Source organism: Capsaspora owczarzaki (assembly GCF_000151315.2).
Source record: "Capsaspora owczarzaki ATCC 30864 unplaced genomic scaffold supercont2.13, whole genome shotgun sequence".
Classification (NCBI taxonomy): domain Eukaryota; class Filasterea; order Ministeriida; family Capsasporidae; genus Capsaspora; species Capsaspora owczarzaki.
Window position 1 is genome coordinate 213,396 of NW_011887304.1, and position 22,834 is coordinate 236,229.

Here is a 22,834-nt window from a genome sequence, read left to right on the forward strand (position 1 = left end):
TTCAGAGTGCTCTTGTGTTTCGCCCTCTAGAAATGAAAACCCGAATACAAGAACAGGCGAAACCGAATACTAAAAACCCTTGTGCTATGAGTGATCTGGGGTGGTCGGGTGACAGAGCGCGGGCTGTAGTCAGACGACCTGCGATTCAACAAAACCACCACAACGGAAGACAAGTACAGGAAAATGAGGACTGAGGCACAAATGACGCCACACAGCAGCATTCGCCATTTGCAAATATTCCGCTTTGAGCGGGTGGTTGCATGGAGTGGGGTGGAGTGGATGGTGATGTACTTTGCACACTGTGGCGTTCGCTGCGAGCGGAAACCGCCGCTGCTGAATCACCCCCCGCCCCGAACGCTCCACCCGCCAAGCCGCCCTCGTTCGTCCGTGACAGAATGACTGCTGCTGCTGCGAGCACGATGATGCACGATGCAAAAGAGAGTGACATTGGATGACTCCAACCAGGTCGGAAGTTTGTTTCTGGACACAAAGCGGTGTCACAGTGTTTTTGATGTCGGAGTTGCATCCAAATCCAAAAACCCCTTCCCTTCGCTCTCCTTCGCTCTCACTCTCCTTCACTCTCACTCTCCTTCTCCACTCTCACTCTCTCAACTCTCAATTCTGGTTCGTTCTTTGCTTCTTTGGTTGTTTTGCGGCGTCGGTTCTTCAAAAAATCAGGTGTTTGAGAAAATAAAAAAGCGAAAAAAAGCACTCAACATTGAGTCTTGTTCGAGGTAATAATAAAATAATAAAAACCCGAATTTTGTGTTTGACTCCGTTTTTTTGTTTTCAATCTCCGATCGTTGAATGGAAGTTCGACTTTTTGTTTGAAGTTCGACTTGTTGAAAAACAAAGCGAAACAAAAAGCGAGTTTCATCCAACAAGAAGAAAGAAGAAGCGATGAAAGAGTGGATGTTAAGCCAAAGAATGAGGTCGACGAACAGCTCGACAGAACCCAAAAAAAAAAAAAAAAAGCATAGAAGAAGCATTGAAAACAAAAAAACCGCAATTCTCAATGCAAAAAGGACATCATACACGAGGAAATCAAACAAGAAGACTGAATGTTTAAAATTTAAAAAATGAAATGAAAATGGATTCAGTTGGAAGGGATTCAGCGTTTGACAGGGGGATTTTAGCTCGCTCGACCAACCCGGCATCCCAACTCCCAAACTCACTTCATGTTGCTTATCGATGAGCACGCACGCAACAAACTCTTAAACCAACGATACATGTACAAAACGATGGCTGTGGTTGGATGGATGGATGCACCATTCCCAATTGAGCGCAAACCAACCGGCTTTTTTTAAAGAGAGCATCGATCCACTCCGACTCAGTCGCAGCTACCCAAACCGCATGCTTTCAAATAAAATAAAGATGCATCTAGTATGGATTTCGGACGCTCCCATCAAAATCAGTCTTTCTCAGTGATGCAGATTGCCACCGTTGTTCGCCAGCAAATCGTCGCTCTGCTACTTTTGGCCTTGTTCTCTGCCGTTGCAGCTGCATCCATGCACGAGTCGTCATCGTCGTCGTTAGACTCGCATCACGATCGAGCAGCGGCGTTCTTGAATGAGCGTGCTGCGGCTGGCCACACCAACAACTGGGCAGTCTTGGTAAACCTCACCACACTTCTCAGATAATCACAAAGTCACATCGAAAAAAAAAAGCCGAATAACTGATGTTCGAACTTGCCTCCCAAATTGTGTGTCTCACAGGTGGCCACGTCAAAGTACTGGTTCAACTACCGGCACACTGCGAATACGCTGGCAATGTATCGGTGAGATTTTTGCTCAAGTTGCTGCTGCTCGAGCAAGAGGAAATGGCATATTGGCATCAAAGACTCACAGCTTGTGGGGGTTTTCAATGGCGGGGGTGCCGCGGCAGGAGCGTGAAACGGCTCGGAATACCAGACTCGAACATTATTCTGATGCTCGCAGACGACATGGCGTGCAACACGCGAAATCCATTCCCAGGAACAGTGTTTCACAATACCAAGCGGGAAATCAACGTTTATGGCGAAAACATTGAGGTTGACTACCGCGGTTCCGAGGTCACTGTTGAGAATTTCTTGCGAGTGCTCACAGGCCGGTTCCCGGAGCACGTACCGCGTTCCAAACGCCTTCTTTCCGACGACAGGAGCAACATTTTGGTATATATGACTGGTAGGCAAACATGAACCGATCGAACGACGCGTTCAGAGAGACAGACTTTTGAGCCAACTCGCTTTCTCGCGATTGGATTTTCTTGACAGGACACGGCGGTGACGAATTTCTCAAGTTCCAAGACTCTGAAGAAATATCAAGCCGCGATATTGCTGATGCCTTTGAGCAAATGTGGCAAAAGCGAAGGTTTGTGGAGCCTGACTCGATTCTTGTTGGCACGAACGATTCATTCACTCTTTTCTCACCTCCCTCCCTCTGACGTTGCAGGTACAACGAAATCATGTTCGTGATTGACACGTGCCAAGCGAATACAATGTACTCCACCTTCTACTCTCCGCACATCCTCGCATGCGGCAGTGCCGCGTTGGGCGAAACATCCTACTCGGTGAGACGTTGATTCAATGGTGCGTGATGACATCTCAAGGATTACTGTTCTCACTTCGTTCTGCTCTGTCTCTTTCCACGCAGCATCACGCCGATCCTGTGCTCGGCGTTGCTGTTGTCGACCGTTTCACGTATCACGCACTTGAATTCTTGGAGAGTGTCAGGCCAGATTCCTCGGCAACGATTGCCGACTTTTTCAAAGTCTTTGACTGGAGTGCACTCTCCTCGACATTTGGCTATCGTGATGATCTTTTTGGGCGCGATATCAAGCAGGTACGGCAGTTTCGTGTTTTTGCACGATTATTTTGTTTCATGTAGCTGCAGCTCACACACCAGCTGTCCTGGCCATTTCAGGTTCGACTTACAGAATTCTTTGGCAACGTGCAACCAATAGAGCTCCTCGAGCCGCGGGTTGTGGAAGACAGCGAGGCTCGCGCGCAGCTTGTCCAGCGTGTTTTGAATGCGTATCGGACAGAGGAGCCGGAGGTCAGCAAGGTCGCACCGCTCGTGTCCGACTCATCGACCGATTCCTCTTCTTGGCAAAGCAAGGTAACAAACTTTGTCATGCTATGAAATGGTCGATTTTTTTTTTTTGGTTTTTTCGATCTCACAGCAACCGTGTTCCTGCAACGTTCATCCCTACGTTAGTTTACGTTGATACCACCGACTCCCTTTGTGCACAACAAGGCGTATTGGTCTGTTATTGGGACTATCGCTGTATTGACAGCCACGCTGGTGGTGCTGGAATCGCTGAAGCGATAGCCATCCTTCCGAAACTTTTGTTACTGCTTTGATGACTTGTTCAGACCAATAATTATATATTGCGGGTCGTTTCATAGCAACACTGCGACAAAAGTCCACAAGCGAGAGCGCGGCAAGTTTTCCAGGCTCACAACTGCGAAAAAGACTTTGGGCTTTTTACTGCTTGTCTTGCTTCTTGCCGAAGCCAAAGTTGAAGAGGGCGCCGACAAGAGCGGTGACCTGGAGGAAGCCGAGGAGGGCCTGTGCTTGGTCGGCAGCGCTGGTGGCAACCCAGAAGGGGTGGAAGACGATGGCGTTGAGGGTGATGGCAATGACGAGGAGGGAGACACTGAGCTTGCCAGCGGCGGACGAGAGGGCGCCGAGGATCATGAAGACACCGCCCAGAGCCTAATCACAAACAAACGGAAATGAAAATACGACAAGCGTGAGTACGAGTTGAAGGCGAGTGATTGAGTGAGAGAGTGAGTGGCTGGACTCTCAACGTACAAAGAGAGCACCGTGGAACTGGACGACGTAGGGCTCGAAGGGTCGGATCTGGGAGCGGTAGATCTCGGGGACCTGGAGGTTGCCGAGAGCCTTGTCAACGAGGGGGGTCTGTCGCAGTGAGCGCAGGAGAAGAGAGTAACAAGACGTGAATGTGTGAGTGAAGCAGGACAGACGCAAATCGCTCACTTCCAAAGTGAAAGTCGAAAAGAGAGAAGAAGATGAAGAAGAAGAAGAAGAAGATGACAACGAACGCAGCGACGGAAGGACGAAGAAGAAGAAGAAGAAGAAGAAGGAGGAAAGGAGAAGAAAAAAAAAAAAAAGTAATGGAAACGCAATAGAAGAAAAAAAAAAAAAACCAACGGTAATGGAATGGAAACTCAATAGAAAAAAAAAATCACGAAAAATAAAAAATTAATATCTGGAAGGTATGCATTTTTTTGCTTTTTGCTTTTGCTTGTTTGGCGCTGGTCGCAGATCGGCGTTCAAACGAAAGGCACACAAGACAACGCCTCGCAATCAACAAGAAAGCAGCGTTGGACCGCCGAGCATCGCGACAATCGAAGCGACAAAAGAATGGTAGCACAAAGAGGAAAAAAAAAAAAAAAAAAAAAAAAAAAACGCATGTGTTTTTGTTCGTGGCTGGCTTTTTTGCTTGAGAGCGAGAGCGCTCGTTGGCGGAGGGACGAGACCAAACACCAAACACAAAGTGCCAAAAGCAGCAGACGCGGAAGCGCGTTGCGGCGAAACGCAGAAAACACACACACACACCGAAGGAAGAAGGAAGAAGAAGAAGAAGGAAAGCAAAAAAAAAAAAAAAAAAAAAAAAAAAAGGCGGGAAAAATGGTTTTTTCAGTTTTTTTGAAAATTGGCTGAACAAACTGTCAAGCGTTGGTTGGTTCGCGCGCGCGTCGGTTGGCGTGCAGAAGGTCGGAGTTAGTTGACAAGAGAGTTACTACGAAATGGAACGCACAAAGTGGGAGGTGGTCTGGGGGTCGAGGAGGGCCCAGGCGGAGGCGAGCGCGAACGCGGCGATGAGGAGCTTGCCAACAAAAGCAACAACCATGGCTGAGGATTTGGATTTGGGTGGATTTGGAAGAGTGACTGAGCTCAGAAGTCTGAGCGCTTTTGGGGGAATAAATAGAAGGAGGAGAAGAGACAAATAAGAGCAGGATGCAGTTGAAGAAGAAGAAGAGGAGGAGGAGGAGGAGGAGAAGGAGGAAAGGCAGAAACAAAACGGTTCAATTCAACGATCAGCAAGTCTGAGATTTGGCACAGATGAAACATAAACCATGAAAGAAGCAGGGGGAAAAGATGCAAAAAAAAGTCTGATATTAAAAAGAAAGAAATCGATTCAACACAAAATCAAAACTCAAAACACAAGGAAAGAAAAACCTGAAAAATAATCTTAACACACTTTGTCAACGAGACAACAGGTCGACGAATGATTGCAATCAATCAATCAAGCAAGAGAGCGCCATGGCAGAACGGCCATCCCGACTCAAGCAAAGACCCCGCCCTTAAACAGCAGCGGGCGCGTCGGAATCGCAATTGTCGGAAGTCACGGCGCGCAGCTCGTCCAAAAAATACGAACGCAGCTCGGAACTGGCAGTCACTTGCTTGATGTTCAATGCAGCGAACGCGGGACTAACGGCGCTGCAAGCGAGCGCCGATTGGCTGGGGAAGGCGCCTGCAACCAGCTCGGGGGAAACCACCGGACAGTCAAAGCTCTCGCTGCAGGTCTGCAAGCCGGCAAGCCGTTGCTCGAACAGCTTGCGCATGACAGAGTCGGCAAAGCCAATGCGCTCGACAAGCTCGACAGCGTCCGCGCGGATTAACGCCAGACCAGTAATGTCGTGACGAAAGACAAATTGGTAGTCCAAACCGTTGGACGCGGCCCATAGCGCGACCAGCTCCACCGGCCAGTTGCGAACGGTCGCCTTGAAGCGCGCAGTGCATCGCACGGCGGTGAGCAAGCACGCAAACTCGACGAGTAGCACCAACGCCGTCATGATGCCAATCACGCAGGCAGCATAGTCCTTGTCGTTGACAAAGCCACTCGACTCGATCAGCATGAGGACAACAATGCCCGTGTGAAGGAGGCACGACACCAAGCACATGTCAAAGGCAATCCAAATCGACGGGCTTCGGCCCAGGATCATCACAACGAGCACACCACCAGCCACAACATGGGACACGAGGGTTGGAACGAGTAGCACGCGTGCCGTCCCGACCACGGGGGTCGGGTCGCTCAGGTAGGCAAGCACAAACATGGGGATGACGAGGACAAACAGCGCAAACAGGAACAGAGGCATCATGACCAGCAGGACTGCCGGCACACGCTTTACACTCAGCGACCGCATGTCAATCTTGTGCTTGCCGAGGTGTCGCAACCGGGCGTTGGCCGTGTTAAAGACAGCCTCATCAGGAGCCAACCGCTTGAGATAGGCTGCATCCTGTGCAGCTTCCAGATCCGCGTTTGTCAGCACCGTCGGTTCTTGTTGGTAGGCAGGTAATGGAGCAAATGCTGTTGGCACGATGGTGGCGGAAGTAGAGGTCGAGGCTGAGGCACATGGTTGCTGCTGCTGCTGCTGTTCAACAGACGAACTCGAGGCTGCAAAAGGGTCCAGAGGAGAGTAAGTTGGCGGCGCGACCAGCATCTCATCCATTGCTTGACGAGATAGTTGGTTGGCCGCAGTCAATGTGGACAAGCGAGCAGCGCTGCCGCCACTTGCAACCGACAACGATCTCCGCAAGACACTGCGGCGCTCTGGTCTCGAACGTTGCAAACCTCCCTGTATGTCCAGCTGAGCCAGATCTAGGTTGGCCATGGGTGGTCGTGCTTTGCCCTGGATGGTCATGCGCAATCGCGCGAGCTCGTCTTCGAGAATGTGCCGGTCGGTCAACGAGCCGAAATGCAGGTTGTTCAACTGAGCAGTGTTGTCACTCAAAAACCACCTCGCATTGAGCTTGTGTCGGTGGAATCGCGGAGCGTACCTGAGGGAACAGCAAACAAGATGTGCAAACAAAGTTGGAAACACGCGGCGAAAAGGCCACAACTAAAAGGAAGAAGGAAAAACAAAACAAAAAAAAAACAAAAAACAAAAAAACCCAAAAACGCATACCGCTGCATCCCAATGGAATTGAGCCAATTGTTAATGTCGACTCTTCGCCACTTGCACAAGGTGGATGTAACGCGGAAAGAGCTGATGGCAAAATAGGCCGCCAGTAGAGAGCAAATCCCGACAACTGCAATGTTGAAATAGCCCACCGCGCGACGTGCCTCTTGTCCACCACGCGCTGTGCAATTGGAAACAGGAGTGGTGAGGGATATGGCAGTAAGTCTTTTTGACACACACAGAAAAAAAAACCGCATACTGTCGAGCCACTTTAGACAATTTTTGCTGTACCTTCCGCCGCATCCACCTTGCCAAACACAGAGTCAATCAGCTCTTGCAGGGCAGAGGTCTGGTTGCTTGGCCAATGTGGATCGTCCAGCTTCGAGGTGGCATCGACAACGGCAAAGACTGAAATGAAATACGTTGTGGAGATGCCGCCAATGTAGATGAGTGGCAGTATTGGGGATGTTAGGAAGCCACGGAAGAAGACGAGCGGCAAAAAGCCCAGCAGGGCCGTCGGCAACACAACAAAGACAAGCACCAGCACAAACCAGCCGAGGCCGTCCGAGCTGTCTGGGACGCCGACAAAGAGCGAAAAGTAACTACCAAAGTGGCAAACCGGAGATTCAGGAAAAGGATGAGTGTTTGGATCAGCTTGCCAACCAAAACCCAATCGCAACCTCGACTCAACAGCCAGGCCAAACCTATGTGGGAGGAAGGAGACGCAGAGCACCAAGGTCAGGAATTGGAAGATTCGGTGCACAACAGACTTGATTCGATGTGGAGCAGGGAGCGGTTGTCTTGCGCCCGTCCGCCGATTCCGCGCAATTACTGGAGTAGTCTGCACGTCTTTTCCATTCTTTCGAGACTGGTGTCCAGCAGGCACGATGTCCATGCTCTCAGACGACTGAGCGGTTTCCTCCTCGTCATCATCCTCATCGTCGTCGTCGTCGTCTGCTTCGATGTCTTGGACGCCGCTGCAGCTCATCATGATGCCCGTGGCCCATTCCAGGACTCCTTCCATGCAGCCCTGGCTCTTGCTCTTCTTGTTGTGCTCGCTCGTGTCGGAGGACGGTAACATGGTGACGTCGCTGTGCTGGGAGGCGTCGCTTGCTTGGCTGTTGGAGCTTATCCGCGTGCTGCTTGCAGACCTGTCAACATTCACCGTGATAGCATCAGTGCTCCTATTCGCAGTGCTCGCCGTGGCTGTGGTCGCTGGCGGCACGACGTCGGTCGCTGATGCGAGATTCGTTGAGCTGCTGTGAACCGCCTGGTAATGCAGCACGCTGGACAGCCCAGTGGAGAGCCCATAACTGGGTCCTATTACTCGCTCTGCAGCAGTAGGAGCAGCGGCAGGAGCCAGGGCAGCGGCAGGGGCAGGGGCAGGAGGACCGCTGCTGGTCTCCATTTTGCAATGCTGCTTCAGCCAAAAAAAAAAAAAAAAAAAAAAAAAAAAAAAAAAAAAAAAAAAAAAAAGAAGGCTGCTTGAGATTTTGAGAGAGTGAGCACTTTCAATGGAGCTGCAATGCATGTCAACCTCGATGATGCGATGCTACGATTTGATGATGAGGTTTTTTTTTTTGTGATTTTGGCAAGTGGCTGGATTTTCGTTTCAATCGGGAACAGCGGGACATTTTCAGCGAACTTGACACAAAGGATGAGGATTGTCGGGACGTGCTTGAAAGGCAGTACCATGGGTGATTTCTTGTACAGTGCAGTATGATTGCGATGCAACTACCTCTTGATGCCTTGAATCACAGGCGCTTCATTGCGATCGGATCAGCGGAACATTTTCACCGAACAAGAAGAAAAGGTCAGGCGATGGACTGATTTCAATGACTGCTTCAAGTTGCAAAACAGGCGATTTCGGGTCTAGTATGACTAACCCATTGAGATTGCACTTTATTGCAAAAGCGCTCTACTCAGACTCTGAGCTGTCAATGCACTTTCCTGTTTCCACTTGACTCTCACTCTTTCTTTTTTTTTATTGCGAATGAAGCTTGCAGCGTTGGTTGCGTTTGCGTGCGTCGTCTGCGCGATGGCGACCGGAAGCAGCGCTACGTATGGCGTGGATGTGTCTGACATTGTCAGCGAGGCCGACTGGAACTGCCTCAGTGGTGAGTTTGGCAAATGGCGGACACATTCACGGAAGCGGCGGCGGGGCCTTTCCATCGTGTCACTGCTCCCTTCCTTCCTGTCGTCCCTTTCTGCGTATACTTGCGTGTCGTGTATCTGTGTAGCGTGTCCCGGGTGTTCTTGTATCCGCTGTGGGGATGTCTCCATGTGTGTGTCTATGTTGCATCAGTTTGCAGGTGCCATCGTCGAGCGAGCGGCAGCAATGGCGGTTTGGCAGCAATGGCGGTTTTTTTTGACGCGACTCTGTTCGTGACGCCAAACAACAACCTCACTGCTCCTCCGTTCTTCTGTCTTCCGCTGCTGGTTGAACTTGTGTTGCGTTCGTTGTTTGAACAATTCGACAACTTCATATGCATAAAACAAACAAGGGACGAGTTTCGATTCGCGAACCGAGTTTAGGTTCAAAAGTCAAGTGACAAGGAACAAAAAGGAAAAAAGAAAAAAAAGAGGTGATCAACAATCGTTCAATCATCAGTTCGAAAGCAAAGAACAACACAAAAAAAAGTCATTCGATGTGAATGTTAAAGACAAAGTGTGGCGGGAAGTGTGGGCAGAGGGGGCGGGGTCGCATTTTCAACACGATTATGGAATTGGCCGAGTACTGAGTGCTGATTATTGCTAGAGATTCAGAGCTAGTGAAGCGTTGAGTGCGATTGGTCAAAGAATCAGCAAGTACAATCTCACAATCACTTACCATTTGGTTCTGTTTCCGATCGGATCAGATAACGGTTACGATTTCGCGATTGTGCGTGCGGGACGCTCGACGGGTACGGTCGATCTCAATGCTGCCCAAACCATCATCAATGCGCGTAACGCCGGCATTCCCTACGTCGACGCTTACATCTTCCCTTGCTACTCGTGCGGCAACCCGGCTGATCAGGTAAACAACAACGGATCGAACGGAGAAAGTTTGACAAACCTTGTTGTGAGTTGTTGCGCTCAACTTTCCCCGTTCTTTTTCTACCGATTGCAGATTCGCAACATGGTCAACAACCTTCGCAACGCTGGCGCGTCGTTCGGCATGATCTGGCTCGACATTGAGGGTTCCGGCTGGTCCTCCAGCACGTCTGCAAACATTGACTTTATTCAATCCATGGCTCAAGAGCTCATCAACTTGGGTGTCTCGTTCGGAACCTACACCTCGTACTCCCAATGGTCTCCCATCACTGGCAATGCCAACGTGAGTGTTATGTGTGAGTTTGATACGTTGGTCTCGACAGGCGTCGATTCACTTGATATCCCTCCCCCTCCTTTTTGGTTTTCTTAGATTAACGCCCTCAGCTCGCGCCCTCTTTGGTACGCTCACTACGACAACGAGCCGAGCTTTGACGACTTCAGCTCTTTCGGTGGCTGGTCCAAGCCCGCCATCAAGCAGTACGACGGTGACGCGACCGCTTGCTCTGTCGGTATGTCATTTGGTCGAAAAGTTCTCGTAGCCAACAAACCAACTGCTCACAAAACTCCCGTGACTTGTAGGTGTCGACAAGAACTGGTACCCTTGAGCTCAATGGATTGTGCAAGCAAGCGACCGAATCTTGTCGTCGTCTTGTTGACTTTGGGTGTTTTGTTGTTTGTCAATGAAAACACAAAGCGTTCATGCTTGTGCATCAGCTTGTCCAGGTTCTGAATGCCCTTTAGGTGTCGACTGCATGGAATGGTTCTCAGTTTGGATTTTTTTACTTGGTCCATTTCAATCCAAAGACAAATTCATGACCAAAAGCATCACACACAACAAGTTCATCACTCTCATTCAAAAGGGTCTTCGAATTCAATCGAATCGTCGCCGTAGCGCTTACGAGCGTACTCGACAACGACACGGTTGACGCATTCGTACTGATCAAGGGTCTCGACCATGCGGGCACGCTGACGACGAACCGTCTCAAGGGCGCCCAGCACATCGACCATGCCGAGCGTGTTTAGCATCTCGATAGCGTACATGGACACAATCAATGTGCCCGTGCGGCCGATACCGGCGCTGCAGTGCACAGTGAGAGAACCGGGATGCTCGCGCGAGCCCTGAGGGTGGCGCTCAAGAGCAGTCGCCTTGAGCTGCTCAATGTGCGAGATGAGCTCGAGGACTTGACCGGGCTCAGAGGGCACGCCGTGGTCGGGCCAGGACGTGTACTGGATCTGGGTCAGCGTCCAAGTGGCAAGCGCAACACGATGGGAGACGACCAGCTGGCGCTCAATCCAGTGCTCATGACGCGTCTCTTGCACGCAGCGCACGGCCACGTCGCCGTAAGCGGTCGAGCTCTTTGGGGGCCAAGCTGGCTCTGCAGGAGCAGCAGCTTCAGCAACAGCAACAGGAGCTTCAGCAGCAACAACAGGAGCGTCAGCAGCAGGAACTTCGGCAATAGGAGCTTCAGACTCGGGCTCATCCATCTGAATGTTCTTCTTCTTCTTGTTCTTCTTCTTCTTGTTCTTGCCACTGCCGCTGGCAGCAGGGGCCGACGAAGCAGCAGCCGCGGGAGCATCTTCTTCGTCCGCAGCGGTCGACGATTCTTCTGTTGCGGCAGCAGGAGTCTCGTCGGAGGGACGGGAATGCCAGTTCTCGGTGGGCGCATCTGCAGCAGCTGCGGGAACCACGTTGGCCTGGATTTCGGCGGCTTCGCGCAGCTCGGGCGTACCGTCGCTCTCCTGTGCCACTTCGGGATCGGGCCAGTACTTGTGGCACTTGGCACGGCCATGGTCAACAAGTCCAGTGATCATGACGAGCACGTGAACGCGGTTTTCGAAAATCATCTGCCAGAATGCAGGCAGAGTGGCTTCCAGCGGGCCCTGGGTTGCAATAAACTCGCGTGGCTGCGAGTAGCCGTCAATGTAGTTGGCATTGATGTAGTCGATAGCGGACATGTCAACGCCCTCCTCTTCCACACCCAAGCGAACGCGAGTGTCGTCGTTCGCAAAGATGTTGTTGTATCGGTTCTTGGCCTACAGAACACGCACGCCATGTTAGCACTAGGCAGTTCGGGAGGGAGCGGTTTGTTCCATTCCAAAGTTGGTGCGCAGACTCACCTTGTTCTGATCGCGACGCGCCGCATGGAATGTCGGGTCACCGACGCTGGGCGAGACCGATTTGAACTCGGATTCGAGCAGCTCATTGTTTTGCTTGTGGACGAGTTCTTCGAGCAGGCGTTTGTAGCTTGGGCGCTGGACGTAGAAGGTGATACAGGAAGTGAGTGTGCAAGTCAAAGGAAGAAGTGTCGGCAAAAGACGGAGCATTCATACCGGCTTCTCGGTCGGGTGCGGAGGAAGCTCTGGGGCGTTGGAAGAAGGTTCAAAGACATCGACCAAAGGCGTCGCAACGGCAACAGGCGCCTCAGTGACAGGGTCTTCATCGGCCGGAATGACTTCTTGCTTGCCATCAGGAAGCGCGGTTTGGCCTTCAAGCGAGGCGTGCTGGGGTGCCGTTTCATTCGCGACAGCAGGCTCAGCAGGGACAGGCTCGGCAGTGACAGGCTCGGCAGAGGCAGCTTCCGATTTCTCGATAATAGCTTTAGCTTCAGCAGCTCCCGATTTCTCGATAACAGGCTCAGCAGCGGCAGTGACTGGTTCCGCAACGACAGGTTCAGCAGGGGCAGTGACTGATTCCGCAACGACAGGCTTGGCGACAACAGGCTCTGCAACAACAGCAGGAGCAACAACGGCGGGAGCAGCTGCAGGAGCGGCGACGGCTTGAGGAGGGGCAGCAGCAGCAGCTTGTTGTTGCTCATACTGCTGGCGGAAGAGCTCAATCTCTCGCTGACGCTCGGCGCGCTTGCGTTCAGCCTTGGACAGCTCGCCTCGAACCCAGAACCCATGGTCGTAGCCAACTTCGCCGCCAAACTCGATTGGCAGTTGGTTAGACCCAACGACCTGAGCAATGTTCTTCACCAACTCGATCTAAAACCAGCAAAACATGTTCAGTGGGTGCATGTGCTCAGGTGATAAAAAAAAGGCTGCTCAAACCTACCTTGCCGTTGGTCTTTTCCTTCATCATTCCGCGAACAACAGCGAGCGGCTTGGAAACCCACCAAGGCGCATCAACAACATAGATTCGACGAATACGAGCGGGGAAGGAATCCTAGGCGAGCAAGCGAGCGAAAGACGAAGCGGCCCAAAGTCAGAAACGAAAGAGTTCAACAACAAAGCCAACGAACGAACGGAAAACCCAACCTGCAGTGTATCAAGGACCATGCGGCTCAAGGTGTAGTCGAACTGGCCCCAGTTGGAGTTCGTCATGTTGTAAATGAAGGTAATGCCGCCGCGTTGGTTCTCCAGCCTGTGCGAGAGAGCGATTGCTGAGCAACAAGCTACAAGCCACACATCCCGACAATCTAAAAAGCTCCACATGAAAAAGGCTCGTTGCCTTACGTGGAGACGGTTTCATTCAGCATAAACACGATCGTTTGCAGCGCCACATCTCGCGACGACTTTTTGGGGTTGTGGCGATTGGCGGTGAAGAAAAAGACAATGGAATTGTCTGGCTGACGACCGCCCTGTTGCAACGCATCGGAAAGTTCCACAGGTCAGCATCGAGGCTTGCACAGCACCAGAGACGCATTGCATTGCACGTGTGAACCTACAGGCACCATGAACTTGCCAGTCATCAGCTCGTCCTTCAGGGTGCTGACATCCAGAGTTTCGAGACGGAGGCGAGCAGCCAGATCCTATGATAGTGGTACGAAAGGTGATCGCAGAGTTAGTACACTTATTGTTGTCAAGTCGCTTGTTGCAGCAGCGATGCGGACCTGGAACTTGTAGAAGAGTTCGATAGCGCGCGCAACATCAAACTTGCGAGCCATCAGGAACTTGACCGCATCTTCGCGTGTAGCCTGGGTAGCAGCACATCAAAAAAGCACGGGGTGAGTGAGTATTTCCATTTGACTGTGCATCTGCTTCAAAGTACGATCGCTCCACTGCTCAGAACTGCGACCACACCCACTGTGCTCAATCAAAGCAAGTGCTGAGCCAGGCACAAAGGATCTCATTGTTTTCATTCTCCACACAGCAAAAGACGCATCACGTGGCAAAGTTTCAAAAAGCAACGTCGTTTCCAAATGCATTCTCAGCAAAGGAACATTGAAACGAAAAAAAAAAAAAAAAAAAAAAGAAACTGTGCGATCTTTTTTTTTGTTTTTGATTCGGTTTTTTGGGTTTTCATTGCTTACAGGTGGACGGCGCTTTTGCGATTGCATGACGTTGACGCCCGAGAGGAACTGGTCGACAGCCTGTGGTTTGGATGCAGCATCAAAGTGAGCGTCAAAACCGCGGATTCCTGTTCATTCATTCGCAAGTGGAACGAACACGAAACGAATGCCAACAGCGAACGAACCTTCTCTTCGTCGAGGTCGAGCTCGGTCGGAGGGTGCGAGGTGAGGTAGTTGGAAACAAGCGACCCGCCTTCGCTGGCTGGGGTGCGCGGCAGCGGGGCCGGCGGAACAGCCGAGCGAGGCTGCTGCTGCTGCTGCGGCAATCCAGTCCCAGTCCCAATGTCCGTCATTCAAAAGTCACCAATGACGAAGAGCTCAGAAAAAGACAAAAATGAAAAATTGAGGACTAACAGAAATACGAATATTATTTCATCGATCTCGTGGTAGTGAGGGCTTGGGGGGGGGAAGGGGTGGTGGGGGAAGGTAACACAAAGTGCAGCAAAACATTGCGATTTTGGTCGGAATGCACCGACACTGTGGATTTGGACAAAAGCGATGCACATGAGGAGATACATTATCAATGACCCAGCATTCAGTCAGCACACATACACATGCAGTCAGAGCGGCAAGGGCAAGCGTGGTAGGACGTTGGCTGTGCAACTCAAACAAGTTCGACAACTTCCTTCTCTTTCGCTTCTTGCTCTTGGCGCCGAGCCGTGAGCCAGGCCAGATGGGAGATTGCGCCTGGTGCGCGGGAAAATGACAGCGATGCAAGCACCGCACGCAGGGCTTCTTCCCTCTGCCGCAGATGCTCGGGTGCCCATTTGAGTGCCGCGCTCATCTTGACCAGCTCGAGCGGACATGGATAAGGCGGCTGAGAGCGTGCCTCCAGCAACGACGCGGATCCTTGCATGAAGCAATGAAAGTATATGCAATGGTCCATGCCCAGGCAGTGGCCCAGTTCGTGAACGGCTGTGCAGCACGCACGGTAGAGCCAGATGCTGTTCGTGTTCGAAGCTGGACTACTGGTAGCAGAAGGTGTGTTCGAGACAGGCCCAGCAAAACTCCATTCTCGAGCAGCAGGGTCGCCCGCCACATCGTCCAGCGCGGGGTTGTCGCGCGCCAAACTAATCAGTGCCACGCCACTGCCACCGTACGACCGGCCCATGGTGAACAGGTCGTCGTTGCCTTCGAACAAGTCTTCCGAAGTGACGCCCAGAATGGCGTACGCGTTCTTGAGCGTCTCCATCCGAGCCAGCAAGCCGTCAATCATGTCGTTGAGATTGACTTGGCGCACTCCCACGCCGTCAGGGCTGGCACGAGCTCGCACGCGAACCAGCGAGCCGCTGACCTCCACGCCGAGCGGGCTCAAGGAGCCCGACTTGCCCTTGCCTTTGGTCGTGGCTTTGCGCTTTGGCTCATCTTCGACGTCGTTCCATGATCGCAGCGGCAGCATTGGCAGCACAGTCACTTTGATGCCATGGTAGAAAGCCTCGACGTACTGTGCGATGGCGGCGACGGGCACCGACGACTCTGCCTCGCCTACGCCGACGACATAGATGGTGTTTGCTTTGGGACCGACATCGCGGCGATCACTGTCTGTCTTGAACTCTTTCAATGTTTGAGGCGGGTGCTCGGGATCTTCGTACAGGTCAAATCCGGGTTTCAGATCGGCGTCGGTCAGTCGAGGAAAGCAATTGGCATTGCCGGTCACGTTGGATGCAGTCTTGCTCACGTTCGCCTGAGCTCCAGTGCGCCCAAATGGCCTCCACAACGCGTGAAGCGGCACCTTGGCGTGGCTGGCAAAACCCATGGCTTGCGCAACCTCGTCGTCCGGCGCGCAGACAAACCGTTCGCGTTTCACCTTTGGCATCTCGAGTTGTTAGGAAGCAGTGTTTCTGCTTGGTCTAGTGGATGACTCGAAAATTGTATTGAAGGTGCTTGGGCGGTCGAGGTGTCTGAGCGGAAGGGACAGAAGGCAGAATAATCTGTTTGCAGATTCGATAAAGCGGCAGAGTTGAGCAAGCGCAATGCTTGGCGATTCATCTGGCATTGTAACTTTTTGCATTCCACTTGACAAAGACATCGCTGTCAAGCTACGTCGCCGCCACCTTCGTAGCAACATCAACGAGAATCTCGAGTGATTGGTGAATGGTTGAGCACAATAATCGTGTCGCAGCCACCAATAGCTCTCAATCCGTAGAGTTCTTCGTATTGAACCATTAACGAAACGGACACACCCACCCCCTGCCTCCTTGTCACCCGTATTCGAACGTTCGGTGATCGTCGTCGAGATTCACAAAGTTTCAAAATTGAATTGCTGAATCACTCCAATGATTCAAACGATCGCTCCGCCTTTTCGTCCTTCCATCCATCCGTCCACCGTCTCAAAGCACTCGTCATTTTTGACTGCAACGCCATCACTGCACAGTGAAGGTGCAGGCTGGATGACGGACGACACACACACACCAAACGCAACAGAAGACAATCGTCCTCCAAACGCATTTACAAACAGTAGACTGAGCCTCTATCCAAATTTGAAAATGCGCCAACTCAGCAGCGCAATACCAACTGCACGGAAACCATCTGAATGAGCAAATGAAGCTCGCAGCCACAACACTGCGTGGAAATGACCAGAGAGAGAGCGCTAGGCTCAGAGCATCAACCCAACCGACGTTGTTCACGCGTTTCCAACCCAACCAAATATTCAGTCATCATTTGCAATTTTTGAAATCATTATTACTCACATCCTTGTTTCTACACCAACAAAACAACCATGGACACCTCGTCGCCAATGCGCTTGGGCGGAGACAAAATCGTTGCTTGGGCCAAAGACGCCTTCGAAGCCGACTTTGAATGCAGCGCGACGCTTGGAAAGTAAGCCAAACATCCGTCCCCCACAACCAACCAAAAGAATGCCGGGAGTTTTCAAAGCGGTATCCATGGAAGGAGTGTCATGGAACGAGAGAGAACGGAATGGCACGCGGTGGTAGTCGAGTGGGTCATGGATTGGGATTGCTTTCAAACTGTTTGCAGATTTCCCGTCTTCGCCGCTTCCAATCCCAACCCCGCACACGCTGGCCACCCAACACTCAACCAACTCAACGGAGCACGTGCTTGCTTGCTTCTGCAACGAAAATCGAGCGACGATGGCATGAAGCGCGCGAAAGTACCACCACTTTTAGCTAGTTTGACGAACGTTGAAACCGTTTCGCTTTGAATCCGAAACAATCCGTCCAAATGGGGAGCTGGCAACGGTTTCCAAACCGACCAGTCTCGAACCGCAGGAATGGATGACACCGAGTACTCAGATGACTTCGGACGACTAACGCTTTGGGCAATTGGGCAACAGCGAGGCAGCTGGGTTGGTTGCTGCTGCAAACTCAAACACTCACTCCATTCGTCCGCGTCTCAATTTCCCCACTCAGAGGTCGCTTCGGTATTGTCAAGCAGTGCAAAGAGCTCGCCACTGGAAAAATCTATGCCGCCAAGTTTATCGAGAAGCGCGGTCGCCGTAAAGGCTTTACTGTGGAGCAAGCGCGGCTGGAGGTGGACATTCTGGCGTTGTGCTGCGGAATGAACAGCGAGAACGCCGAGCAGACCGGCAGCTCTGCCAACGAGATTGTAAAGCTGCACGCCGTGTACGAATCGCGCGCACAGCTCATCCTAGTCATGGATTTGGTGGATGGCGGCGAGCTGTTTGAGTGGCTCGAAAAGTACGGTCCGCTGGGCGAGGGCCGCACGCGCCATGTCATCAAGCAAGTCTTGAAGGCGCTTGCAACAGTTCACGCAAAGAACATTGTGCATCGTGACATCAAGCCAGAGAACGTGCTCTTGGCGACGGGCGGATCTTGCCTGTGCGCGGGAGAGCCGTGGATTACCCCAGCTCTCACAACCGCTCGCATGGCAGGCTCATCCGCCTCCACACCAACATCCTCCCCTGCAGTCCAGCGCCGGCAAGCCCAGGCACTGCCAAGCAGCTGCGTTTGCAACAAGTGGACCGCCAAGCTGGCTGATTTCGGCATGGCTCGCTTTGCCAGCAACGCTCCTCGCGATCTCGTTGGCACTCCGGCGTACTCGAGCCCGGAAGTCATTCGCTTTGAGGCAGCCGGCACTGCATCCGACATGTGGAGTCTTGGAGTCGTGACGTATGTGCTGATGACTGGCGTGTCGCCATTCCAGGGCGACTCGGAGAACGACACGTATGCCAACGTGACGAAAGGCTACCTCGAGTTCCCCACAGAGCTGTTTGGTGGCGCGACGGAACATGCCGTTCGCTTCATCAAGGCGCTTTTGCAACGCAATCCGGCCCGCCGTCTTTCTGCCGAGGCGGCGTTGGCCCATCCTTGGTTTGACGCAGAGCTTCCGCGACCCAAGGCCATGAACTCGTCTCTCAACGAGGCAATGATGGCGGCGGTCATCCCGTTGCCTGCATCTCCCATCAAGACCATCCTCGAGGAGGCTATGGAGTGCGAGCTGCCTGAATCCAACCCCAATTCGCCAACGATTCTATCGCCGCGCTCAATGCCGCTTCCATTCTCTCCGCTCATCTCATCGCCATTTGCCTCACCAAGTGCATCGCCGAGGATTCTGGGCAAAACCCACTCTCCGCAAACTCAGCGTGCTAGCACACCGAATTCTCCGGCATCACCAAGAATCAGGCACCACCATCGCGCAGGAGTTACCAACAGTTCGACTTCATCGCCGACGCTCGTGTATGCCGCCAAGCGTCGCCTGTCTCAAACTCTCCGACACGAGGGTTCTCCCAAGACCATCGTCGCAGGGCGATCTCACGACGCTGTTGATGAAAATGATATTCCTGTGGAGCAGCAGCAGCAGCAGCAGCAGCAGCAGCAGCAGCTGTAGAATGATTGGTGCATTCGAGTGTTGAAGTTAGTGTGAAGAATTCTTTTTGGGGATGGGGGACGCTGAGATGATGTGCATATATGGATGCGTAACGGAATTGATATTGTCGAAATGAAACATGAACGGTTTATACAGCAAAGCGCAATTTTAGGAATTAATAGCGGAGTCCTTCAGAGTATGATATCAGGGTCCCTTTCGCACTGATGACAATTCGAGTGTGTGGTTCTGTCATCGTGATTGCGTACGGGTCCTGTAGGATTCGACAGTGAGTGAGATTGGCGGGAAAAGTAGCAGTTTAGCACATGACTCTCACCTTTTTGACAGGCTCCTCTTTTTGAGCGACCGGCGTTACTTGACGACCGAGGAGCCGTTGTACCGTTCGGGCCTTTTCATCTTCTGCCTTCTTGGCCATGCGCAACTTGTCTTTCCGAAGCTTTTCGGATTTTCGCAGAGCGTCTTCTTCTGTGGGAAGGGTGGCTGGGGCTTTTCGAGCTGTACAGGCCACAGACAAACAAAACAATGAAATGAACAATACCTCGCAACAAGCAAAAGGGTGATCAGATTTGAGGAACCCCTCCCTCTGAAAATAAAGCAGAAGCAAATGGAACGAGACGTACGGCGGCCAACCGGAGCTGATAACGCAGGGAGCAGGTTAGTGTCCCCTGCAGAACGCCGCGTCGCAGATGAAGAAGATGACGGCTCCTGCACGACGACGAGCAACACGTTCAAGAATCAGATCGCAGTTGGACAATGGCTTCCCGAATGAAAACAGGAACCTACCGTTTGGGTTGCTTGCACTTCCACCTCATCAGCGACCGAATCATCATCCTTGAGAAGAAGCGCAGCTCCTCGTGTGGACGAGCCGCGGATGGTGCTGTTGGATGGTTCGAGTTGGCCACGAGCATTCAGGCGACCGGCTTCCAGCGCCTGCAACCACTCCTCTTCGCTATCGGGTGCGTCCAAGTCGTCGATTCCAGCACTAGCTTTGCCGGGTGCCTTTCGTGATCGCTTTCCTTGGTCTTCATCGAGCTTTGTACTGTCTTCTTGTTCATGTTCGGCGTCGTCGTCGTCGCTTGAGCCAGAAATGTTCTCGTCTTCGTCCTCATCATCGTCCTCCTCCATTTCGTCGTCGTCGTCGTCGTCGTCGTCTTCTTCTTCGTCTTCGTCTTCATCGTCCTCGTCCTCGTCGTCGTCTGATTCCAATCGCGCTCGTTTTACTGATGATGCACCACCAGAAAAAAATCTGAGCAATTTCGACCCTTTGACTTGCCATCGAGTCATCTCCAACCTGCATGTACTCACCTCCGCCTCGACTTGCCCGCGTTGTTCCTGATGACCCTCCGGATCCACGCGCTGACTTGGCTTTGGTTGATCTCTGCTCAGCCTGGCCTCGCTTGCTGCCAATGCCCTGCGTCTGATTCTTGGGCGGCCTTCCTCGTCCTCGTCCTCGCCCTCGCCCTCGTCCTCGTCCTCGCGTGACGCGCGCTGGTCGCTCATTGTCGTCATCTTGATCATCTTGATCATCGTCTTGATCTTCCTCATCGTCGACGTCGTCCTGATCATCGTCGTCTCGCTCTCTCGCTTCGTCCTGATCCGACGCCACAGCGCGTTCCTCATCGTTGTCGTCGTCGTCGTCGTCGTCCAGCTCAACCCGTCGCCTTCGTGGTGGCATTTTGTTTGTTGCAAGTGTTTGACTCGAGCTTTTTGCTCTGATGTTGGTCTTTGACTTGGAGTGACTGTCAATCTGAGACTGAAATTTGGCTCGAAATGGAACGCTTTTATTCTTGCTTTCTGAGAAATACAAAGAAGCGAGTTGAACGAAAAGACACGAATATCCAAACTCCGGCTCACTTGTAGGGATGAGACATTGAATGACGAGACTACATTACAAGCAGTCCTTGTTTGTTTGTCTGAAACAGTTCCACCAATGCTGTCGTATGAGAGTATGACTGAGAGGCAGCGCCAGTTGTATGACAGGGTCAATAACACAAGGAATCTAAATCTATCGTGAGAGGAAAACCAACCCTCCCCCTGCGTTGATTGGAAACCAGTGGTGGCAGCTCGCGTGCTTACAACGTGAATTGAACGACCAGGCGGTGCCAGAGCCAAATTGGCGATGCTGAAGCGCAGGCGATTGCTGAGGCACTCAAAGTGAACTCAACCGTGACGACGGTTGTGTAAGGCCAAATCACTTTGACTGAACGCATGTGAGCAGCGAGAGTGCTCACTGATCAAGGGGGGGGGGCGGTAATGGACACAGGCTGTGGTACAATCAGATTGGCGATGCTGGAGCTCAGGCGTTTGCTGAAGCACTCAAAGTGAACACGACGATGGAGAGGCTCTAGTAAGTCATTTCACTTTGACTGATGGATGTGCGTGGGTAGTCCAACGGAGGGCGTTAAAAGTGCTCACTGATGAACAGCTTGGGCGGGAATCTGATTGGTGATGCTGGCGCTCAAGCAATTGCCGAGGCACTCAAAGTTAACACGACGCTGCCGATGCTCTAGTCAGGCATCTCACTTTGACTGATGTTTTGGGAGTGAGTGACTTCAGCTGAGGGCGTTAGGAATGCTTACAAGTGAAGAGGGGGGGGGCTGGGAAACCGACAGTCTGAGTGATAACCAGATTCAAGATGCCGGAGCGCAGGCAATCGCAGAAGCGCTCAAAGTGAACACGACAGTGACTGTGCTTGGGTAAGAATGCATCTCACTCTTGACTGATGGATGTAGTAGCTGATTTCAGCAGAGGGTATTTAGAGTGGCTCACTGGGTGGGACAGTTTGGACCGGAATCTGATTGCCGACGCTGGAGCGCACGCGATGGCTGAGGCACTCAAAGTGAAGAAAACGTGGACTGAGCTCGAGTAAGTTGTTGCTCGCCTTGCTCGTCGCGGTCGCTGAACCAGAGCGAGCGAACGAGCGATACCGTACTACGTTGTTCTTCTGCTCACCTGCTGAGCAACAGTCTATCAGGGAATTGCATTGGCAAAGTTGGCGTTCAAGCGCTTGAGGAGATTTGCAAGACCAACTGCGATCCTGCCGTTGAGTAAGTTGTTCTTTGACCAACGAGAGCCGTCGCTGCACACGGAATGTTCCGATCCTCGCGCGAATGGAGTGGCCCTTGCGAACTGCTCATTTATACGGATCGTTCGTGGGATGCACAGCTTCCGCTGCCAGATAAACCCTCTTGCATTTGGCTACCTTCCACGCTGCGCAAGTGCCGAAGAGCTTCAGACTGTGTTTCACTTGCTGAGTAGCGGGCCGGACCTGCAGGATCAATCTGCATCGCTACCAGTGCTACCAGCAGAGATTGCGGAGCGCATTATGGACGAAGCGCATTACTGGCAAGGCGTGAAGTACACCAAGCGAGATTGGCTTCGTGACTGCACCAACGAGCATTTCAAGGTCACACTGCCTCAAGGCATCGACGGACCGTCAATCCGCGTGAAGGCCATTCGGGTGCTTCTTGATAGGTGGGAAGATTCCAAGGCCGCAGCGAGCTGCGTGTTTGATTTGATTGTTCAAGATGAGCAAGGTGTTGTTCGATCCGAGTTGTCTGTGACACCAAATTGCGTCGATTCGACCGTTGAGCTTGGGACACTTTTGCCAGCCAGTCATCCGATCATCCGACAGATGCGCGGGGGTTGGCAGGTGAGAGCTCAACAAGACAAGTTTACCGATTCCGTGCGATCCTCCTGGCTTTATGTCGGCTACATCTGAGCGACGGTCTCTCTGGCATGTTTTGTTTTTGGGGATGCACAAATGCTTGTTAAGCTTGACAATGAATGGAGA

At 52.2% G+C, this 22,834-nt stretch overlaps 9 protein-coding genes across 9 annotated transcripts; 4 read left to right on the forward strand and 5 right to left on the reverse strand.

Moving 5' to 3' along the window:
- Positions 1 to 1,426: 1,426 nt before the first annotated feature.
- CAOG_06997 (GPI-anchor transamidase) lies at positions 1,427 to 3,374 on the forward strand (the record flags this gene model as incomplete). Its single annotated transcript, XM_004343671.2, has 8 exons — positions 1,427 to 1,613; positions 1,716 to 1,777; positions 1,885 to 2,162; positions 2,252 to 2,348; positions 2,430 to 2,547; positions 2,631 to 2,819; positions 2,901 to 3,095; positions 3,195 to 3,374. Coding segments are annotated over 8 exons (1,240 nt in total), but the record flags the coding sequence as incomplete, so codon positions are not given.
- Positions 3,345 to 4,892, reverse strand: CAOG_06998 (hypothetical protein). Its single transcript, XM_004343672.2, has 3 exons — positions 4,765 to 4,892; positions 3,795 to 3,902; positions 3,345 to 3,695 (listed from the first exon to the last, which is right to left on the reverse strand). The coding sequence occupies exons 1-3, from the start codon at positions 4,855 to 4,857 to the stop codon at positions 3,465 to 3,467; spliced, it is 432 nt and encodes a 143-aa protein (XP_004343722.1). The 5' UTR covers positions 4,858 to 4,892; the 3' UTR covers positions 3,345 to 3,464.
- A 225-nt stretch (positions 4,893 to 5,117) lies between these two features.
- CAOG_06999 (hypothetical protein) lies at positions 5,118 to 8,351 on the reverse strand. Its single transcript, XM_004343673.2, has 4 exons — positions 7,615 to 8,351; positions 7,202 to 7,512; positions 6,917 to 7,091; positions 5,118 to 6,788 (listed from the first exon to the last, which is right to left on the reverse strand). The coding sequence occupies exons 1-4, from the start codon at positions 8,316 to 8,318 to the stop codon at positions 5,312 to 5,314; spliced, it is 2,667 nt and encodes an 888-aa protein (XP_004343723.1). The 5' UTR covers positions 8,319 to 8,351; the 3' UTR covers positions 5,118 to 5,311.
- A 545-nt stretch (positions 8,352 to 8,896) lies between these two features.
- Positions 8,897 to 10,764, forward strand: CAOG_07000 (lysozyme). Its single transcript, XM_004343674.2, has 5 exons — positions 8,897 to 9,027; positions 9,769 to 9,926; positions 10,020 to 10,226; positions 10,314 to 10,452; positions 10,523 to 10,764. Exons 1-5 carry the CDS (start codon positions 8,904 to 8,906, stop codon positions 10,546 to 10,548), a joined length of 654 nt encoding a protein of 217 aa, XP_004343724.1. The 5' UTR covers positions 8,897 to 8,903; the 3' UTR covers positions 10,549 to 10,764.
- CAOG_07001 (protein tyrosine phosphatase) lies at positions 10,705 to 14,579 on the reverse strand. The gene is made up of 10 exons (XM_004343675.2): positions 14,361 to 14,579; positions 14,197 to 14,256; positions 13,777 to 13,860; positions 13,612 to 13,695; positions 13,400 to 13,524; positions 13,202 to 13,307; positions 12,999 to 13,109; positions 12,275 to 12,928; positions 12,062 to 12,196; positions 10,705 to 11,977 (listed from the first exon to the last, which is right to left on the reverse strand). Exons 1-10 carry the CDS (start codon positions 14,526 to 14,528, stop codon positions 10,793 to 10,795), a joined length of 2,712 nt encoding a protein of 903 aa, XP_004343725.2. The 5' UTR covers positions 14,529 to 14,579; the 3' UTR covers positions 10,705 to 10,792.
- A 105-nt stretch (positions 14,580 to 14,684) lies between these two features.
- Positions 14,685 to 16,166, reverse strand: CAOG_07002 (hypothetical protein). Its single transcript, XM_004343676.2, has one exon. The coding sequence runs from the start codon at positions 16,049 to 16,051 to the stop codon at positions 14,840 to 14,842; it is 1,212 nt and encodes a 403-aa protein (XP_004343726.1). The 5' UTR covers positions 16,052 to 16,166; the 3' UTR covers positions 14,685 to 14,839.
- Positions 16,167 to 16,904: 738 nt separating this feature from the next.
- CAOG_07003 (death-associated protein kinase 2) lies at positions 16,905 to 19,044 on the forward strand (the record flags this gene model as incomplete). Its single annotated transcript, XM_004343677.2, has 2 exons — positions 16,905 to 17,055; positions 17,607 to 19,044. Exons 1-2 carry the CDS (start codon positions 16,955 to 16,957, stop codon positions 19,042 to 19,044), a joined length of 1,539 nt encoding a protein of 512 aa, XP_004343727.1. The 5' UTR covers positions 16,905 to 16,954.
- An 81-nt stretch (positions 19,045 to 19,125) lies between these two features.
- CAOG_07004 (hypothetical protein) lies at positions 19,126 to 20,783 on the reverse strand. Its single transcript, XM_004343678.2, has 5 exons — positions 20,347 to 20,783; positions 19,825 to 20,261; positions 19,662 to 19,746; positions 19,358 to 19,536; positions 19,126 to 19,294 (listed from the first exon to the last, which is right to left on the reverse strand). The coding sequence occupies exons 1-5, from the start codon at positions 20,714 to 20,716 to the stop codon at positions 19,199 to 19,201; spliced, it is 1,167 nt and encodes a 388-aa protein (XP_004343728.1). The 5' UTR covers positions 20,717 to 20,783; the 3' UTR covers positions 19,126 to 19,198.
- Positions 20,784 to 20,949: 166 nt separating this feature from the next.
- On the forward strand, positions 20,950 to 22,762 carry CAOG_07005 (hypothetical protein; the record flags this gene model as incomplete). Its single annotated transcript, XM_004343679.2, has 8 exons — positions 20,950 to 21,051; positions 21,138 to 21,221; positions 21,305 to 21,388; positions 21,467 to 21,550; positions 21,654 to 21,737; positions 21,823 to 21,906; positions 22,008 to 22,088; positions 22,207 to 22,762. The coding sequence occupies exons 1-8, from the start codon at positions 20,972 to 20,974 to the stop codon at positions 22,760 to 22,762; spliced, it is 1,137 nt and encodes a 378-aa protein (XP_004343729.2). The 5' UTR covers positions 20,950 to 20,971.
- Positions 22,763 to 22,834: the final 72 nt, after the last annotated feature.